Genomic DNA, 21,181 nt, shown 5'->3' with positions numbered 1-21,181 from the left:
AACTGCACGGCCCCACACCGCAGCCTGGGGCTCGGTGGCCCCACTGCCACCCCATTTCCACTCTGAGGCTGGGCAGGCTCGGCTTGCATTTTGCCAACACACAGCTCGGTGCAATCTGCACCCTGAATGCCCGTCAAAAGCACCCACAGCTCAGTGCAAAACCTGCATAACTGCGTTACCCCACGCCACGCTATGCAGAACGCAACAGACACACACAACAGCTCCTGAAAAATGCCTGGACTTGTTTGAGAACAAAATACAGCGGAATGTAAACTTCACCGAAAACTATGTAGTACAAAATAATATTTCAATTCTTTGCTCGGTGCGCAGACATTAATTGCCACAGTCTACGGTTTCTATTTATACATCTGCTGCTCCTTCCCCAAATAAATCGAAATGTCCTTGTCCTTTCTTCTCTCTGGGGCTGCAACAGAGGTCCAGGCCTTAACTTTTGGCTGGAACGTGCAGCATTCCTGCCCTTGTCCACAAGATGCTTTTTAGCACACACTTTTCCTGATACCTTTATTCACATGCAGGTAAGACATGAGAGCAGCAGCAGGCACAAGGCAGCAGGATGAAACACCCGTAGTGCTGTACACAAAGCCTTTGTCAGGTCCCTTTCCAGGCTCCTGTGGAAAGGGTGATTTTCACTGTGCTTATCACAGAAAAGGGAACTGCTGCATCTGAGCTGCGAGGCTCTCGGTGCTGGCACCCTGCACAGCCACACTCACAACTGTTGCTCGCAGTTATCCAGAAGCACTTCTGCTTTCTTGTGTACAAACCGCCAAAAGGGATCCAGAAAAAGAGGCAGGGAGAAATCCTCTGCAGCTGCAGCCACATAAGAGGGGAGGGAACCACTGGCCCTCACCTGCAAGCAAATTTAGACACACGGCCGCTGAAAATCGGCACGCATCATGTCTGCAATGAGCTGCTGCTTCACAACACAGCCCTTGAGATGCGTTTGCAGGAATGCCCCACTTGGAGAACACCCGACGGGGGGCACTCATTCCACTGCTCAGCTCCGGTTTTGAAGGTTAGAGGCTGAGAAATATTGGTGAGAGAAACAACTCAAAACCGGCTCAAAAAAATCCAACGGGCAGCTTTTGTTGGACGCACGTCTACTTGAAAAAACCACCTCTCAGACATTCCAGCCACCTCCGTCAGCCTCCTGCTCTCACACGGGGCTGGGAGGAACACAGCCAGGCTGCCAGGCACTGACACTCGTGCAGAACCCAGCAGGTGGTTGGAAGCAGAGCTGAGTGCGTCTCGGGGTGAATGCAACCATACGACCAAAAAAAACCGAGGTGCCACATGCAGTCCTGCCTGCACACAACCAACCCACGCCTCAGCTCGGCCCTGGCGGCCAATGCCAGCCCTGTGCACCTGGTTTCCAGCTCCTCGGCAAGGGCACCGCCGGCGCTGGGCGGTCAGGCTGTGCGGTGGGACCGCTCTGCTCCAGGTCAGAGCTGCTACAGATAAATATAGCGGCACCGCTCGCATTCCCAGCGTGTTTTCCATCCGCAAACACCGGACCACGTCAAAGACCTTCCTGTAGGGCCACTCCGGTTTCCTTTGGGGACTGGGCACCCACATAGCTGAGCTGTGGGGTCGCATCGCACCCGCAGGTTCCTCGCTGCACCAGCACAGCTCTTTAAACAGAAACCGGAGCCTCGGATTTCCGGTCCTTAGGTTTCTGAAGGCTTCTCCTGACCTTTACAGTTACAGGATTCAGACTTGCTGCTGCCGCAAGTCACCTCAGTCGGCGCTACCGCCAGACGGACGGCTGCAGATTTTTCTGGAGAACGGGTTTTTTTGTGATTCCTGAAAATTCATCTTTGACTGCTATTCAGAAAAACGTCCCGTGCTTCTTCCCGTATGTCATATGGAATTTATTTCTGGCGCGTCTAATAGTCACGTCTCAGTTCCTTCCCACCGCGGGCTGTCAGGCTCCTCTGACCCACACCCCATCCGCAGCACCAACCAACTGCACAGCACCGAGGGAACAGCAGCGTTACGGACAAACAAGCGACTGCTGAGCATGTGTGCCCACGCTGCGACGGCCAAAGGCAAGCAGCACAATGGAGAGACCATCAAAACCTTCCGCACTGAAAACTGCTGGGACACTTTCTGACATTGTCCTCCTTGTACCCCCACCCCTGCAGCTGCAAACGACGACCTGAAGCCACCTGACACAACAGGAGCGGTGCAAAAAAAGAATTAAAGCTCCCGACGTGCCAGGCGCTAACTGAGAAAATCAAAAAATCTGCCAGGATGAAATGTAACCTCGTTTTAGGAAATGTTGAAATCATTTCTGCAGAAGGTTAAAAAAATAATAATCGGGCTGAGTCAGATACACAGCATGGAAAATTTCATCCCTAATGTTTATAGTTTAGCAATTGAAAGCAAGGCCTTATAATGCCGTGTTGGGTAAACTTAACTAATCTGCAAAAATTCCAGTTCTTATAATAACAGTAACTGAATCAAGGCCGAACAGATTAAAAGCAAATACCGCAGCAATATTCATACGGAGACGAGCGCTATCACAGCATTAAAAATAATATTAAAATTTGGCGTGTACACGGAGTATCCAAGGAACTCAGGATGTTTTCCAGACAGTCATTTATCAAACCTTACAATATCCTCACAAAACACACGGCACGCATTCTTCAGATAAATAGAAAGGCTCCCTCCAACACCGTCCACCAGCAGCGCAGCCGTGCCGCCGGACTGCCGGCTCCCAGCCTCCAGCCCCAGCACGGCTAAGCCGATTTGAGGCAGCAATTAGGAGGGAAGAAAGCCCAAGTCACTGCATCCATTCCTCACTTCATGCTTAGCAATAGAAACAGGCTTGTCTTTGCATACTACATCACCAGCCAGCTCCTACTGAAATCAAACAATACGCATTCTTAAAGAATCCGAGAATCATAAATGTTGGAAGAGACCTCGGAGATCCTCCAGTCCGGCTGCCAATCCGTCCCCACGGTGCCCACTGAGCCACATCCTCCCAAGGCTCAAAGCAGCGCCTCAACAGCCGCCTCCAGCACCGCAGGCAGCAGGCAGGGCAGGACTTTGGTATCGCATCACACCGCTACGAGCACCACAAGTCCTGCAGCTGGAAGGGAGAAGCACGCCGGCTCCAGGCTCCACGCTGCAGAATAAGAAGGCATTTACACTTTACTCTCCCCTGTTCCTATTTGTACGATGCTCCACTTGTGTCAGGGCAAGCTCTCTCCCAGGCTGAGTGCTCCCCATCCCCAGACTGCGGCAGCCAGGACTGCCCCACAGCACATCCCTGTGTGCACAGCTGAGCTCAGCGAGCCAGCAGCTGCCACAGCACAGACACCAACCCAGCCTCTAGCCTCCAGCCTCCAGCCCGGGGGACTCGGGTCACTCTGCATGCCAGCAGCTCTCCCACAGCAACTGAAGCCTCCATCTGACCCCTGCAGCAAAGTGCTCCGCTAAGCTACAGGCAGCTGGAAACAAGTTACAGAGCACTGGAACGTAGCCTCACGTGCCAGTAAGGTGTCTGATGCAAGATGACAGAAAATGCTCAGCAAGGGAGTATGTGGAAATGGGGAGGGAGGAGAACCAGTGCTGTGTCGAGCGTAGCCACTGCCCCATGCAACACTGCTCTTTTCAGGCCAAGGAAGCACTCTGTGGTTACTCCCAAGCACATAAAAACACCCACAGAACACCTGGGCTTCAGGAGCACGGTGAGCAGTATTCAAACGCACAACACTTCCAGGAGGAGCCTGAGGATCTGAGCACCATGCAAGCAGCACGGTGACTTCTGCTGCCCTGCAGGAAAGTCCATCTCAAAAATAACTAAAACACAACATAAGCCCTCAGGTGGGCACAGCCTGTCCGCAGGACATGGCCTCCACCAGCAGCCGCTCTGCAGGGCCCCAGCTGCAGCCCAGCAGTGCATGGGGCTCCAGGGCTTTCTGCTGCAGGCCAGCATGTGCTCAGCCCCCGACATGAGCACAAATCAGCGCAGAGAGAAGCCCAGACAAATGTTCTCAGCACAGCGCTGGGGCCAACCGCCTTCTCTAAAAGCAGCACATGGATAGAAGCAGCACGTGAAATCCAATGAGCTGCATTTTAGTGCTTTCTGTAAAACTTAACATTAATCCCACAGCTATCTAGCCTGCTTCTGATTCAGCATTAGCAATAATAAATGCTTACTTGCAAAGACAAGCCAGATGTGTTTAATCAATGCATCGATCGTGCTATTTAAAAGCAATAAAGCCAGGCCCTCCCTCGGCTGCTGCTTCCCTCTCAGGAGCAGCTCCATGGAAGGCAGCAGCACATAACAGCAACCAGACCGAGTCGGGGCAGGTGATAATCAGAGGCTCTTCATCAGCTGCCAAGAGGAAGAGCATGAAGTGAACTGCACAGCCCACCTCTGCAGGCACAGTCCACGCAGCACCCGTGGTGCTGGGGACAGGAATGGAGCAGTAACACAACATATCTGGAAAAATGGCAGCTGGGGGTCAGGACGCCCTCATTAAGGTGCAACGTGCATCTTCGTGGCAGCAATGTTCAGAATCCTTCCCAAGTCACCAATGCAGTCGTGATCAGCATGATTTCGTAGACGCCTCTGTTAAGGCAGCACTTCATGAGCATCAGCCACCCCATCAGCGGCACTCGTGGTCCATGGTCTAGTCTCAAACAGTAGAAATGGAGCTGAGCTTCCCCACAGCGTTTCCATGGGAGGGAAACATCCACACAGCCCTGTGTCCCCAGCTCCTCCAGTACCGACATCCTGCAGCCAAGAACACAGCAGCAGCACCACGGCACCCACGGCACAGCCCCACCAGCTCTGCTGCCCATCCGGACAGATGAGGAGCAGGGCACCCAACTGCTGGAGAGGCGGGCTGAGCCGTGGCTGTGGGTTGCAGGAGGCAGGCAGCAGTCCCGGCAGCACTCAGGCTCCTTTTCAGTCACACAGGCTTGCACATGTAACAGCTGGTGTGAGCAGAGCGTTGCCGGCCACACTGCCAGCCCAAAATTCCAGACTGCATCAACAGGCAAAAATAAAGGTGCCTCAGGAAGACGCACCGGCAGGTCACCAACACGATCCCGGCTCACGCAAGGGCTGCAGGAGACACCTCCAGCACAGAGTCCACCTCCAGGCGAGCAGAGGCCACGCAAACCACTCTGCTGGAGACCAACGGGACTTCCAAGCAACAGTGAGGCTCCAGAATTTGTCACTGGAATCCCCAGGGTCTGAATTCCCTCTGACTCTGAACGCACCTCTAGAAAACAACTATTTCTTCAATCAGGCGAAACCAGTATTTTCACTGAGACGGCAAAAACAATCAGGCAGGAATGAGGTTTTTCTGTAACCCAAGGGCAGGCAGAAGCAACTTTTAAGTTTTTCAGATCCAAATTAAAGGTTAAACTTGAAAGCACCCCACGGCCCAGTGGGTTGCACAGAAGTGCATGGCTGTTTGTGAAGTGCCTTTGTGCACCACCTAAAGCCCCATGGCGTGAGTTAAGAAGGGAGTGTTGAAATTTCCATGCTTTTTTTGGCACGTATCGGAGCCTCTAAAACTGTTGTAACCGTGTCGTGGATGTGAGTACGTACAAACGACTACAAGCTCCAACACTGCCCCATATGTTAAACAACTCACTAATATTTCCCAGTATTAAAAGACGAGGCATATTTCAGGGACGTATATTGGAGCTGAAGAATGATGTATCGCAGTTACAGCCCCATGTTTTCTTTGGCTCGCACTCAACCCTTTATAGCAACGCATTCGGTTCGTTCACTGACAGCCGCAGAAGAAGGGTGTGATCCTGGCCGGGCGCAAACATTACTAATATTTTTACATCATATATTTACTTTAACCGAACTCATTTATCAGCCGTAATTAAAAAAAAAAAAAGTGGCTATCACTGGCTTACAAGTAACTGCAGCCCCGCCGAACGGGATGCAGGGGCGTCACAGATTTCTATCGCAGGGGGTGAGGAGGGAGAGGGGCAGCGCCGCGGGCAGAGCAGACCTGCTGCTCCCAGCATCCCAGCCGCGGGAGGCTGCGCACAGGTCCCAGCAGGCAGCACCCAGCGCGCTCCAAAGCAAACAAAGGCTCCAGTGTCCCCCCAGTGCCATTGATCCCTTTCCTTTTGTGAACGTACAGTCGGAATACTTTCAGAAAGCCCTTTCTATTCTGCTCAGTCCCGCTCAGAGCACGTCCTGATTTCCGCTGCCAGCTGGTCGCATCTCCAGAAAGGAAAGGCTTTGCCTTAGGACACGTACGTGCACCTCCTCCAGCAACGCTGCAGTCACCACATCAAAACCCCACATCCCCCTCGCTGAGGAAAGAAACAGCCCTGGTCAGTAAACGGAACTCCTGAACGTTCCGAAACGGCGTTGAGGCCGAAAAAAACAAACCTGCGTTCCCACCCTTTGCACAAGCAGCCCCGGAAATGAGGACGAGGGATTTTACGCCCTCGGAGCTTTCCTCTGAGCTCAGCACTTCCAAAACCATTCACTTATCTCAACAACGGAGTCAAATCAGGAAATTCGGTGTCTTACTTTGTATTCTGGAATTGACAAATGGAGGAGAGAGATTGTCATGTGACCCGAGGTCTCTGCTCGCCATATGATCATAGTGAGTCCCATCTCCATAGTTCTGGGGAGAAAAACACAATTTTACACATTTTAATGGCATTTCTCAAAACCTACAGGTCCACGCTTCCCTCCTACGCTTCAAGTCGGCCACACAAATTACTTCGCCTCTTGCTGTTTATCTATTCCGCGGAAAGTGATGCGTCACAGAGCATTTTTAAAGCTGTTTCCAATTTTTATTTCGTTAGTAATTGACTTTGGTTTGCTCTCGTGTAATCCTGAGCGGGCAAAAGAGAAGAGGCTCCTGCGCTGTGCAGTCCTGCAGCGGCCCTCCCTGAGCACACTGCCTTCTTGCCCACAGCACAAGCATGAGCAGGAATTAGGCATTTATTCAACGTTCTGCTTCTCAGTTTGATTCTGACGTAGGAACTTGCTGTCCTAAGCACCTCACTGCTACGTACATACGACCGCATGCTGTGGGTGTGCAAAGTGGCACAACGCTGAGAAGAGAAAGCTGTGGGGAGACCTGGCTGTGGCCTTCCAGCACTCAAAGCGCATGTGCAGGAGGGAGAACGGCTGTTTGCGAGGGTGGGCAGTGACAGGATAAGGGGAATGGTCTTAAACTGAGAAGGGGAGGCTTAGGTTGGATATCAGGAGGAAGTTTTTCACTCACAGGGCGGTGAAGCACTGGCACAGGTTGCCCAAGGAGGCTGTGGATGCCCCATCTCTGCAGGCATTCAGGGCCAGGCTGGATGTGGCTCTGGGCAGCCTGGGCTGCTGTTGGTACGTAGCAGGGTGTTGGAACTGATGAGCGCTGTGCTCCTTTGCAACCCAGGCCATTCTAGGATCCTGTGAGTCCAGGAAGCAGCCCCTCCTGGGCTCGGTGTCTGTGCACACAAGCAGTGCTTTGGGGCTCAGCACTCGCGCACTCAGCACAGCCCTCTGCCCCCTCCGAGCAGCTCAGCCTTATCTGCTGCAAACTGCAAGCCGTGTTCTGCTCCTCGGGCTCAGAGGCAGGCACAAGAAACCCATTTTCCTGCCGTGGAAACGCCAGCCCTGCTTCACAAAGAGGAACTGGCGAGGTCAGGCTGTGTGTGAGCCCACGTGCGGCCTGATTGAAACTCCACAACTCTCCCCAGGCTCACGCTCTTTTCTTTACATCCCAGAACGTAATTGTAAGCTCACATTCAAGTTTTTGCATGCATAAATAATGGTGTGTGCAAATTTCGAATTTACTTTTCAAAACATTTTTCCCCAGGAAGCAATACAAGTGTCAAGCCCGAAAAAAGGGGATAAAAATAAAACTGACAGATGTGAGCAGCGATGACGCAGCGGATGCTGGGCAGGGGGAGAAGGAGAAAAGGTGTGGGGCTGGGTCCCCCCAGGGGTGTTTGGGGACCCCTCACATTGGACACCACCCAGAAATTTGCCCAGTGGGGAAGGAGGAGCTCAGGCACCAGCCTGGATCCTTCTCATTAATTAGAAAACAATTAAAATGCAATTTAAACAAACTGGGTAAATGGGAGCACGAGTGAGAGCGTGGGCACTTTCTGCCCAGCTAGGAAATAGCAGTGTGTGCATGGTGGGGCTGGGACTCCCCCCAGGAAGGGGGGCTGCCCAATTTGGGGGTGCCAGCATGCAGAAACCCAAAACAGAGCTCACAGGGCGCTCAGCACCCGCAGTGCTGCTCCGTGTCGCCGGCCAGACAGAACTGGAACTCCAGCTATCTGCAGCAGGTGCCAGATTCAGTCACAGCATCGGGCATGAATATTAAAATTAAAAAAAAAAAAAAAAAAAAAGGTTTCAAAGGGAAGACAAAACTACAGCCAACTTTGCATGCCCATTCCTCTATGCAATCAGGTGTAAGACTCGTAGTTAAGATTGTGAATTTACATAGGCAGGAAGTCTGGTTTGGGGAAAAAGATTAGATATACTTACCCTGGATGGACTAGGATGTCCTGCATTCCCCCAGGACCCTGAGCTAGTTCTGTCTTCTACATCTAGGGACAAAAAAGTTCTTTAGGCTTTATTGCAATAATTCTTTCCTTTTGTATAGGCACTTTTAAATTAATGTTTCAAATTAATCTCCTGTTGCCTTTAATTAAGAATCAGGCACGGGGCTACTACGACGGTAGTGGCTTCTGACCCACTGCTTAAATTAACTCATTTAAATTCACAGCAGCAATGAGACGGACCCTCAGGACCCCGAGGTCTGAGCAAAAGCAGCCCTGGCAGCTCAGCGAGCGCTGCACCAGGGATGAGCAGCACGCAGGAAACAGACCCAGCTGGGACGGGCGCCTCAGGAGCACCGGGGTCACAGCAGCTCCTCCCCACCCCAGCTAGGATCCCACTTCCAAAACCTGTCCTGGCATTTGCACCAAGAAAAGCACATCCCCCAAGGCAAGCACGTCGCTATTTTCCCCTTTATCAACACAAAATTTACTGCAGTCATTGGCAGAATCCCCCCCCCCCCCCCCCCCCAAATAATTTAAGACCACCGGCATCTAGGTGGCTCCTGCCTCCATTTCAGAGGGCGTCTTTAAGAACAGCACCGCTCTGCGATGCTACGCGGTGATGAAAGCTGCTGCTGGGGATAAGGACCAAAGGACCAGCGCTGCTGCCATCTGCTCTGAACTCTGCGGCTGAACACCGACGCCTCCCGCGCAGCTGATGATGCAGCAGGGCTGGGCAGCGTGGGCATGCCCTGCGACGGCACTGGGTGCAAGGAGGGAGCTGCAGCACAGCTCTGCTCTGACCTGCAGGCGGTCCTGAGCGCAGCCAGGAGCTGCTCTCCACCATCCTTACGGGCAGCTCCCAACACGGGACGTTCTGCGACTCCACTGCTGTGCGACAGCAGCTCCCTAGCCAAAAAACAGGGCACAGCTCACGGAGACGCTGCGCCACCCGCGAGCGCCTGGGCAGCGTGCTCAGGAGCAGGGTTTGAATCCTGGCGGCGCCGCGTGGAGCCAAGAGACGGACTCTACAATCCTCGTGCAGCACACCAACGTCTCAGCACCATTTCTTGCCTTCTGCCAGGCAAAAAAAGCCGAAAACATCTGTGCTTGGTTTTGCTGAAGTCCTGAGCGCCCTCAACACCACGCAGGCGAGGAGCTGCCCTTCCACCTGGCACCGGTTCCTCCAGACCCACAGGGCTGGTAGGCGCTCGCTGAGAAGAGATCCAGCATCAGCACTTGGAAACGCGGGTGCTGGGACCAAATCTGGTTGATTTCCAGTATCAAAAGCCGAGACGTTTGTTCAGTTTAATACTTTCTCCCAGTTACAATCCCTATTATCTCAATAACAGATGAACGCGATAATAGCACAAGACACTCTTAGGTAAATATTTAATTAAGCTCCAGAAAAAGAAAGAAAATGTGTATCATTTACCTGACAGATCAGATCAACCATTCTATTAGGTTAATTAGGCATATTTTTAAAAATCATTTGTGTTATGTAACAGGCAATTAACTCTATAGAGCCCTGATCCATCGCCTGTTGAAAATCAATGGATATTATCCCACTGACTTTGACGGGCATCGTACCACCCTCACGCTTCCAAAATCCATGCAGAACCCATCAGAAAAATTAGCGAGGGAAACGCAGACGGAGACAAGCTGACACGAGGCACCACCCGCAACGTTTTGCACACCTCTGCTCCATACTTCTTCGCACGGACACTGAATGGAGACCTGGAGCCACAGGGCTGGGTGCTGCAGGAGGAGCAGGACGATGCGCAGCGCAGCGCTGACGGAAGGACCTCTGCTTTCCTGAACAAGGAGGCATTATTCCCGCATCTCCCCACCAGGAATTGCATTTATTAGCGTGCTTATTTTATGTAAAAGCCACCTAATCTGAAATAACACTTGCTGTCACAGCCCCTCACGCTGGCTTGTGGTCAGGGCTAGCAGCAGGATTTATGTGACCATAAAGCTTTTCAGGCTGCTGCGCGGGACATTTTTATTTATATTTTAAGAATGCAGATGCTGAAGTCCCGGGGCGCTTTAACGAGGCACCTAAGCAAACACTCTGAGCTGTGTTTACAGCCACAGTCCCCCTCCAAATGCTCCAGATGCCCCAGAGAGCTGAGCCCTGCCCAGATGCCCTTTGTGGCGCACCACGCGTGTTCCTCCCAGCTTTGCAATGGGCACAGGGCACTGTCACAACACACTGAGGTGCTGCAGCGTGTCCAGAGAGGGGAATGAGGCTGTGAGGGGTCTGGAGCACAGTGCTGCGGGAGACCGAGGGAACGGGATGGGCAGGGAAGAGGAGCTGATGGTCGGTGGGCATGGTGGGGTGGGCTGGCAGATGGACTTGATGACTTCAGAGGTCTTTTCCAACCCTAATGACTGTATGATCGCATCCCTCCAGAGATCCAGGAAATGCATCACCGTGGAGCTGGCTGCTCCTGCCCACTGCTCTGCTCTCGTTTGAGCCCACACAGCACTCAAGTTCTTCCACCAGAGTTCGAAGTTTTGGACTCCGGTCAGAAAACGACAAGCAATGGCTCCTATCCCTTATCTTCAGGGGTTGTTTCTTAGCTTGCGACCAATTTTCTTTGTATTTAGACTTAAATGTGCAAACTACACTATATTACTCTGCAAAACATCAGTGAGAAGGCTTAATTAAGTAACACTGACAGATAAATCCATTTCTTTTGCAGTAATCAAATCAAAGCAGGTTGACATAACACAGGAACTTAATACAGTTATTCCCTCGTAATTGGAGAGAGGCCCTTTACTTCTCATTAAGCAATCTTCTGGGTATTGGCATAATAAGAAGGCTCAGGGTTTTAATACTGCCCTATATAAGCCCCAAGATACAGACCCCTTAAGCAAACATGCCAGATTATCTAATTCCTTGATCACAGTGGAAAATGTAGTTATTCTTTTAACTACTAATTCTTCATCTCAGCTCCAGTCAAAAAGAAGGAACTCTGTCTACAGCACGCACCAGCAGCCCCATACCAGCACCAGCTGGAGCTGAGGAAAAAGATAGATTATTTCTTTTTAATAAATGAGTAAAAAAACAACACTAAAAACTGCCTGTTTATCTCAGAAACTGAGACCCCCACAGCACTACTCTGCTGTGAGCCCATAAGGGTTCCGTTCCCATGGGGCAGCCCAGACCACTTCCACCTGAGCAGCACCCAGCCCAGCAGCGCTGCTCCCTCTGCAGAGGGGAAACAAGGCTCAGCAACTGGTAACAAATCAATCCAGCTCAGTTTGCTAATAATTCAGCGTGATAAATACCGCCAGATTTCCAAGCCCCTCAACCTTTTGCACCACGAGGAGTTGCCACTTCTGTGATCCGGACAGCAGAGCCCTAATTGCACCCAGGTCAATGTAATGCTCTCCAGGGAGGCGCCCTCAGAGCTGGGATTCATCCCAGAGCACACAAACTCGAAGAGAGATGTCATTTTTCTCCAGAACTGGACTCCTGCAAATCGACCTCTCCCAAAAAGTTCCCAAGCAGAAATGTTAGGATTTAGGAAATCAGGGTTTGTTTTTTGTTTCTTTTTTTTTCCTGGAAAAACACCCAAGCACATAAAAAACAAACCCTCCTTTGCAGGAATCATCCAAACAGAAAGTTGGGAAGCCATCCAGAACTGCAGAAGTGATACGGGATAATAAGTTAGGTGACCGTCATTTGATTTTGAGACTCCCACCACTTTGAATAACAAATCTGGGCACACACGTGGAGCCCGAAAATCACAGTGTGGGAGAAATGTTCCCTTGGTGAGCAGCAGCACAGCACTGCAGGCACTGCACCCCCAGGAACAGACGTGGAGGGGAAAAGAAACAAAGCTCAGGGCTGCCCAACCTGACCAACCAACTGAGGGCTGCCTCAGGAAGGTGCCACCTGAACCATCACGCACCAAAAAGACTGGATTGGCACACTGACCTCTGAGCAAAGCGACAGCAGCTTAGCAACTGGGTGAGACCACAGGAAGAAGGAAGGGGCACGGTGGTTGATCCTTTGGTAGCAAAACTGATCAGCAATGCTGGCTTCCCCACCATTCCTCCCCTGCACGCTGTTGAGCCGCGTGCCAGCAAGGAGCTGGGGGTGCTGCACCCAGAGAGCACTTTGGTCCCCACCATGGTCTGAGCAGCACCTGGAGCAAGGGGAGAGCAAGCACTGGGCTAGCACTGCACTCTGCATGATGTTATCTGGAGGGACACAGATCAACACCCCCACCTGCACACATAAAGCCAGAGCAAGCCCAGAACCTCCTGTGTCACTACAGGATGCTGATTTGGGGTGCTTTAGTGCTCAAAGTCGTAGCCGTTGGCTAAACCTCCTTGGTGCAGGAAGACAGGGGTGAGATTCTCCTTCTGGAGGAGCTTCCTGCTGTCCTCCATTCTACACCATTGTCCTCAGTAATTTTCTTTAAATTCTCTCTTCTGGGAGAACCCTGCCCCTTATGCGACGGTGCTGGAGCAGGAAATGCAGAATTCTGCTCACCTTCACATCAGCCCATACGTGCTTTTAAAGGGGCTGAATAAACACTGCACCAAGCCAAAGCTGGCTCCTGAAGAAAGGTGATTTCATGTACATCAGTGCAAAATAACAGTCACCCGTGTGGTTACTCACGGCTCTGGCTCAGAAACAAAACTGCATTCTTCTAATTCCAGAACAATCTAACAAACAAACCTGGAAAATATTTCAGTGCAGCAAAGCACCAACACAACTGGAGTGACTTCGTACCCACCGTGACCAAACAAAGAGTGCACGTCAGGGACCTCTGAGGAAAGCTGCTTGGAGAAAGAAGAACCAGGAAGGCTTTGGACAACAAAACAGTCCAACATCGGATGGACTGGATGACTTTTTAGGTCTTTTCTAACATTGGTGATTCTACGATTCTGTGATTCTATGATCTTGTTTTTTGTTTTTTTTTTGTTAATATGAACATGTATTGTTAGCACGGGGAGTCAAACACGTGCTTATCCTATTTTTGTATTTCTGATACTTTATGTTTTCAGCAGATCACACTGCCAGAATATTGATGCGTGCGGCTTGTGGGGGTCCGCTCGCACCTCCCTCCTGCAGCCACTCACACAGCGCATGCTCACCCACTCCAGAACACCCCTTCCTATGCTCCCCTGAAAAAACAGCGTGCCAACCAACAGAAGTAGTTTTCTGAGGGATTTAACAGTGGAAACAAGGGAGAGGATGAAGACCTCAGCACAGGAGAGATATTTCCGTACGCGCGCCATGCCGATGTTTGATTAGCATTTCCCATTGTATGGACTGCGGTTGTGTCAAAAATGAGAAGGGTGGGAAAAATCCGAGACTGTAATTACAACGATCACACTGAGACAAGAGCGATGAGCAGACATCTCGGGACTGCTACGACCTCTTTGTGCTCTGAAGCACCTCTCACGCAGAACGCTGGCACCGCTAATACAAATCAGGTTAAACAAATCCACTTTGTGGATTGAGACTTTTCTGCTAAGTGTTTTGTTCTCCAAAAGAATATTTTCTCCTCAGAGCATTAAGACTTTTTAAGAGCTAAAAAAAAAAAAAAAAAAAAAAATTGAGCTGAGCAGAAAGTGACAAAAAACAGAAGAAGGATTAAAGACGAAGATGAAGAGTAAGCTGGCCGCCTGGACATTATGCAGGCTAAGGGACAGGCACGTTCAAAACGCACTGATGAAAACCCTTTTGAAGACTTTGAGCTAAATGTCATCAGGAGACGAAGGGGAAATAGACAGGGAGGTGGTGTAGGAGACAGAAGGCAACCAGGGAAGTCAAGGATTGACTTCAGGCTTACGGAATCACGAAGGCTGGAAAGGATCTCCAAGGTCCTCAAGCCCGAACAGCAGCCCATCCTCACCATGCCCACTAACCGTGCCCCTGGAAGATCTCCAAGCCCAACTCATTCCCATCCCTCCCGTGTCCATTAGCCACATTCCTGAATAGCAACAGAGGACGACGAGGGGTGGAGAAGACCCCTCTGATCACCACAGCTCATGCAGCCCTGCGAGCTTGAGCAAGGCAGGGCACACAGACACACAGCTGGATTCACGCACCTCTCGCATGCAGGAAATGCACCTAGTCATCCTTCATGACAGTGGTGTAAAGAAAGCGTAGACTCAAAACGGGGAAATTCTACTCCTTATTTGATAAACAGTTCACTATGGGTTTGCTCAGAGGATTAGATCCAAAGCTTTAGGGTTTTTTCCCCTCAGAGAAGTAGGACCGGCTGCCAGAAACACGCAGTACGCTTCAACAGCTTCTGTTCAAGCCACAAATAATTGGAAAATTCATCTGAATCAGATGCTTGTTTTGTTTCAGGACGGAATTCTCCAAGTCTGCATCCATGCTGTCCGAGGCTCCGCTCAGCAGCACTCACCGCCCAGCACCGACACAGGGCCTCAACGGTGGCCAGTCGCAGCGCTGCCAACCAAGGGCTGTGCTGCCCCACCGCTGCCCACCAAGGGCTGTGCTGCCCCATCGCTACCAACCAAGGGCTGTGCTGCCCCACCGCTGCCAACCAAGGCCTGTGCTGCCCCACCGCTGCCAATCAAGGGCTGTGCTGCCCCACCGCTGCCAACCAAGGCCTGTGCTGCCCCACCGCTGCCAACCAAGGGCTGTGCTGCCCCACCGCTGGTGAGCCCACGCGCTGCACGCTGCGCTCAGCACAGCGGCACGAGCTCTGCTCCAACAACGCACAGGGTGCAAGTGCTGCCTGCGCGCACATCCCAGCCGCGGATCCCACTCGTGCTTTCCTCACTCCAGCTCTGCCTCAGCTTCTATCAGACCCGACGAAATCACAAGAGAAACGCTGCAAAAAGCAGCAAGGTGCCCACGCAGATGACACTGCACTGCGCTTCCCGGCTCACCGGGTGACCGAGGCTTGATTTCGTCCTGGTTTGGACGGCTGGTGCCGGTGGTCCGAAGCATAACGTGTCTTTGGTTTCTTCTAACCTGAGACAGATGAGAAGGACAGTGCACATTTCTCAGCTATAAACAGAATGTGATTTACCAGCTCTGGCTGTCTAATTGCATTACATCTTCCTCTCTAGTATATATTGATGTTAAAGTACTTAATTTCTACTTGCACTCAATAACCTAGAGCGCTCCTAAGTAATGACAGCTCACCCCACGGCCCCGGGGACACGACGTGCATTCCACACTGTAATCTAGAAATATTCAAGTGCAGATTTACTTAAGTTCTCCTCTTATTACCAGATTCTGAAGGTCTCGGAGGGAAGTCAGTGGACATTACAAATCCAAAGGAGCAGCCCAAGCCAGAAGGTGACGGCGGAGACCTGCACATGGCACTTTGAAATAAACTCTCCTTTGATTTGCATGTCCGCATGTTCCATGAGAAGACAAGCTTTGTGTGGGAAATCTGAACGCACAGGAACATTCTGATTTTCTCTGAGACATCCTGCAATGAGCAATGCCACCACAAACAGAACAGACTGACATGTGAAAGAAGAGAACCGCAACAGCAAGGCAACCTGGCTGCCCACAGCCCGAGGAATGGTTTTGTACTTAGCTGGTCAAAGGCATCTTCAAGACACCGAGCCTCTGCGAGTGTCATTACTCTGAGACGCAGATGAAATTCTCAAAAAGTTATCTCTGCTCATGTAGTAACACTGCAAAATAGTGTTAAAAATAAATGCGTAACCTCACGCTTCAGATAAGAAGAACTTTTCTTTTTTCTTTCCAGCAGAAGAGCAGTACCATGAAAATACATAAATATAAGGCAAGGGAAGCTAGTAGGGAAAGCTGTGCTTCAGATACAGCAGAGAGCTGCGTGCGCCACTCTGAGAGGCCCAGGCTGGACATCAGGAACAGATCAATGTCCCAGACAGCCACGCCACAGCGGCACAGCTGCACGGGGAGCAGTGGGTCCCCATCACTGGGGGTGTTCCCCACCACGGGGATGCAGCACATGGGGACACAGGCAGCGGGCAGGGTGGGGGTAGAATGGGGTTGGGGACACTGGGGATCCTCCCCAGCCTTAATGATTCCATGACTGGGTTTACGGATGCGGTTCCATGTCTAGGGATCCTGGGGGGCTATTCCAACCCTGACGATGCTGTGATGAAGGGCTGGTGGCCCTGCTGCACCGTACTGCATGGATTCAGAGAGGGCACCAGGGCTCCCACGAAGCTCCAAAAAGGAGCAGCCGGGTTAGTGCTCCATTCGCGTGCATTAAGGAGATTATTTCCTGCTTCGAGACAGCCCCATAGCTTATAGCACTGTTTAGACAATGGTAGTTCAGCACACGGTAGGTAGCTGCACGAAAAACTATGTGGCCTCATTTGAAAGAAACCACACCATTAAACAGGCTGGAGGCACTTTAACTATGCCATGTTGCATCTGAGTGTAAAGAGAGCCACTACCTCCAGCAGAAACCAGGGGGAAAAGCTGGAAGCCAAGCATCCTCAAAATTAGGTAACGTGGTTGGGCTCTTTAAAAAATTAATCCAGGCATCCTCAGTTTAGTCCAGGAATGCCTACAAGAACCAAAGTCCTGGCACCTACATAGGACCACCTCACCCTTTCCTGCGGCTCCTTGTGGGACACCAGGGTGAGGGCTGGCCGGTGGCATCAGAAAGACAAAAACTAAGAAAAAAGCATTAGAAATTTGGGTGGGGAATAATTCACTGACAGCTCAGCTCCAAAGACGCATCTCCTGGAGCCGCTGCTCCACGCACTTCAGCACGCTGCAGTCATCTACACCAGATTTTATGGAGCACGCCAGCAGCTGGGCTCTGTACCTCCCTAGCCAGCACACTACTGGTTAATTCCCAATATTTACGTTTCTTGGAGACAGAAAGATGAGTGAGGAATGTGTAACTGGAAAAAGTGGAGGTAAAAAATTAGGGAAAAAAGCCCCAAAACAGCCCCCAGCACAGCTCAGCCTTCTAATGGTTGCTATGAAAGTCACCAATTACAGCGACGGCAGCAAATAAACAACAGTGATGGCAAAGCACGCAGAGCTGATGGAAGGGAAATCAAACACGGGCAGAAGAAAAATACCTGATGGAAGCAGAGGGCTTTCTGCTACACTTTGGAGAACAGTCCTTTCATTTAGGAGCACTTCTGAATGACTTCATCTATATGAAAATTACATTAAAGCTGCCCTAGATGTATTTGCATTTTAAGTGCGTTATGACAGCCCACAGCAAGCATCTCCTATTTACTGGACACGTGCTATTGTAAGACAATCCATATGTACCCGGGCAAAGAAAATGAACTGACAAGGGAACAAATCCTCCAGAAATCACATCCACAGAGGCGGTACACGACGGACTGCACAGTAACACAAAGGGCTTTTCAGGGCACGGAGCTCGCTACGGCTTCACACCTGCGCTGCCACCTCACCTGGCTTCCCCTGCACGGCCCCAGGACACGTGGGGATTGGAACAGATCGATGGCCAAGGAGGGCACTGCTTGGGATGCTGCTAAAACCATCACATACTGCTTTTCTGCCCAGAATGTCCATGGGAGTACGTTAGGCTGCCATGAGCTCTGAGGGAATGGGGTCCCAGCCTTCTCCACGTACCTACTGGGAAGCTGTTGACACGTTCCTACAGAGAACCATGAGAGTAAGACTGCAAGTGACACTGGCTCCAAGGACCAGACGACAAAATAACTGCCCCAAGTCATTTCACTTCTATTCCAGAACCAGCTCTGCTGTGTGCCAATGCAGAGGATGGACCTCGGGATGAAACCCCTTTCCAAAATGTGCGCTCGAGTTCAGCCAAAAGCTGACGCTGGAGTTCAGTCACACAGTGCTGAACCCAAACATCCAAACTCATGGAAAAATGCAGCTTCCTTCATCTGATTTTTCTCTTTTCTTTAAGTTTCCACGACACGCTCAGCTCAACTCTTGAATTTGCCGGGTTTTGGCTTTGTTTTTTGCTCTTGTTTTGCTCTGCCTCCCACTGCCAGCAGAAGTCAGAAAACCTCCACATCGTCTAGAAGCAAAAAGCGAACACTGAGATAACTGCATCACATCTCCCTGGACCCACGTGGTGCAAAGTCACACCAGCAGCCCTGCACACGAGGGTCTGAATGCTCTGCTGCCCTAAAAAATACACTGACACTCATTACTCACCTTCCACAGCACGCACATTTCAGGCCCACATCACACCCCTGACCAGCTGCTCCACAAACAACTCCACGTATCGGTGCCATGTGCACGGCACAGCTCCTCGCAGAACGGCCCTGGTGAGACCTGCATCTTTTGGCTACAATTCTGATGTGCTTTGTAAAGAAACAGACCTGTGAACATGCTCTAATAAGAGAACGCGGATCTGCTTAAAGCCTTTAGGATTCAACGCCGAGATGCAGAGCCCTATTTATAATGCCTTCCCTGCAACATCACGACACCCAGGCCACGTCTCCCAGTTAAAGAGAAGCACTTAATGGCAAAGGAAATGCATGTGCAGTCAGATGCTCCCTTCAAAAGACAAGATAAACAACACAGGTGTGTGTATTTATCAACTGAGCACATCTGGGGAGAAAAACTCAAAAAAAGGAGCACAGGACTACGTTGGCGTCATCTTCATTATTTATCGTGTACATAGGGAAAGTCTATCTGTCTCCAACGATGCCAGTAATGCCTGATGATGAACCCTGATTTGGGCACCACGCCGCAGAAGTAAGCGCCTCTTTCTCATTCCAAGCTGTCTGGAACCAACATGTGCTGCACACATCCTTGGAGTTTGCTCCAGGGCTCTACAGCAGGCAACGAGGACGGGAAGGGCACCCTTTGAGCACCACACTGCTGCCCCACCACCACCACAAGCAGCATTTCCCTGCTGCTATCCATAAGGATAAAGAAACGCCCCATCCGGAGCAGGGCACGGCGCAGGCAGCTCGTGATGGCAACTGCGTCGGATGCGCAACGCCCTAGGTGCCTACCAACTAGTTCTGCACTGCAATAGGAAAGCTCAAAAAAAAAAAAGCAAGCAGCATGACATCCACATGAATGCCAAATTAATTCATTACGATCAGCGCTACCACAACGAGCGCCAGATTAATTCATCACTGCAGAACACACAAAGCACGACCCACTTCTTGCGCTCACCGGCAAAAACTAACGGGATGCCAGCCCCAACACAGGACTTCTCATGGGGCATCCTGCAGGTGGGCACAGCACTCCCACCTGCCCCAGCACACGGGTGGTTCTACACACAGATTATGAGCACGGGTATCTCAGCTGCTGCGGATCAGCTCAGGAACCAGCAGGGATGCGGCCCAGTGAGGCGGTGGGGACGGGTTACACTAAGGCCAAGGGGAATGGTTTTAAACTGAGAAGGGAGGGCTTCGGTTGGATATGAGGAGGAAGTTTTTCACTCAGAGGGAGGTGAGGCACTGGCACAGGTTGCCCAAGGAGGCTGTGGATGCCCCATCCCTGCAGGCATTCAAGGCCAGGCTGGATGTGGCTCTGGGCAGCCTGGGCTGCTGTTGGCAACCTGCACACAGCAGGGGGTTGGAACTGGATGAGCGCTGTGCTCCTTTGCAACCCAGGCCATGCTGTGATTCTATGATTCTATGGGTTGGCAGTTGGGCATCGTGGTCCTCGAGCTCTTTTCCAGCCTTTACGATTTTGTGACTGTAGATCAATGAAGCTTACACTCTTCAAACCAGATGACACCACAGATTCCCGAGGCTTTCCATTCCTTTTACAGGATAATAATGAATATCAAACAAATCTGCTTAAATTCCTCAGCCTCAACATTTATCCTGTATAGCTTCTGATACCAGAAGTATCAGGATTCTCAGATGGCTCTTTTCACTGGACTCTCAGGCAACTGTGCTTGCTTAAAAGGGAAGCCTGGGGAATTATCCTTCATTTGGGAAAAGCTCCACTGCTTCCTCATCAGCTGAGGCACGGCTGCCATCCCTGGAGCTCATGCTGGGGATAACTTCTGTAACGGCAGCGTTTGGTTTCAAACTGGGGCTTCTGTGGGACTGGGCTGCAGAAGCCTCCCGCATCTCCCACATCCGAGCCCTGCACACGGCTCAGGCAGCAGCTGCTGGTTTGGGCTTGTCCATATGCTCAGAGGGAACAAACTGGGCTTTGCTCACTGCTCCTAAGGCAGCCACAATTCCTTTCTGAAGAAACTCATTAAAAAATAATAATTAAAAAGCCACCTGTAAGGGAAGGATATTCCAGCACCTGCACTCCATGCTGGACGTGAGGCTCAAAGCAGGACCTCTCCTACCCAAATTACGGGCCAGAAAGGCACCAGAAGGCGAAGCTCCAGCATTGCTGCTGGCAACGCTCTGCCTTCAGATCATCATTCAAGTCTTCCTGCTAAATTACACAGAACTGGGAGAATGCTTCTGAGAATCAAGCCTGCAAAAGAGCCCAAATCTTTCTGAAGCGTTTTCAGCAAGTTCTGTATTCTTCCGTTACTGTTTTCCACCATTAAGAAATAAATCATCCTTACAGAAATAGAGAGTCCTCTGAAACAAAGCTACAGCATTTAAAGCTGCAGAGACGTGGAAGTGCACGCGTGACATCCCTCCATCAAGGACCCATCCAGCAACCCCTGGGAGGAGAGCGGCGCCGCTCTGATAAAGCATAAAGAAAACTACGGCAGGCTCAGGAGCTGGGCACAGCATCTGGGTGTGA

The 21,181-nt window shown here is 51.1% G+C and overlaps 1 protein-coding gene across 1 annotated transcript in view; it reads right to left on the bottom strand.

Annotated features, from left to right (window-relative positions):
* TCF4 (transcription factor 4) overlaps positions 1-21,181 on the bottom strand; it is a 106,830-nt gene that overhangs the window by 45,370 nt on the left and 40,279 nt on the right. Inside the window, exons 4-5 of the mRNA XM_052670008.1 lie at positions 8,513-8,574; positions 6,542-6,638 (exon numbers count right to left, since the gene is read on the bottom strand). Of these exons, the coding sequence (XP_052525968.1) occupies positions 6,542-6,638; positions 8,513-8,574 (159 nt within the window). The remainder of the gene's footprint in view (positions 1-6,541; positions 6,639-8,512; positions 8,575-21,181) is intronic.

This window comes from Tympanuchus pallidicinctus, unplaced genomic scaffold (genome assembly GCF_026119805.1).
Source record: "Tympanuchus pallidicinctus isolate F22 unplaced genomic scaffold, pur_lepc_1.0 scaffold9, whole genome shotgun sequence".
Taxonomy (NCBI): domain Eukaryota; kingdom Metazoa; phylum Chordata; class Aves; order Galliformes; family Phasianidae; genus Tympanuchus; species Tympanuchus pallidicinctus.
This window is presented reverse-complemented; position numbering and strand designations above follow the sequence as displayed.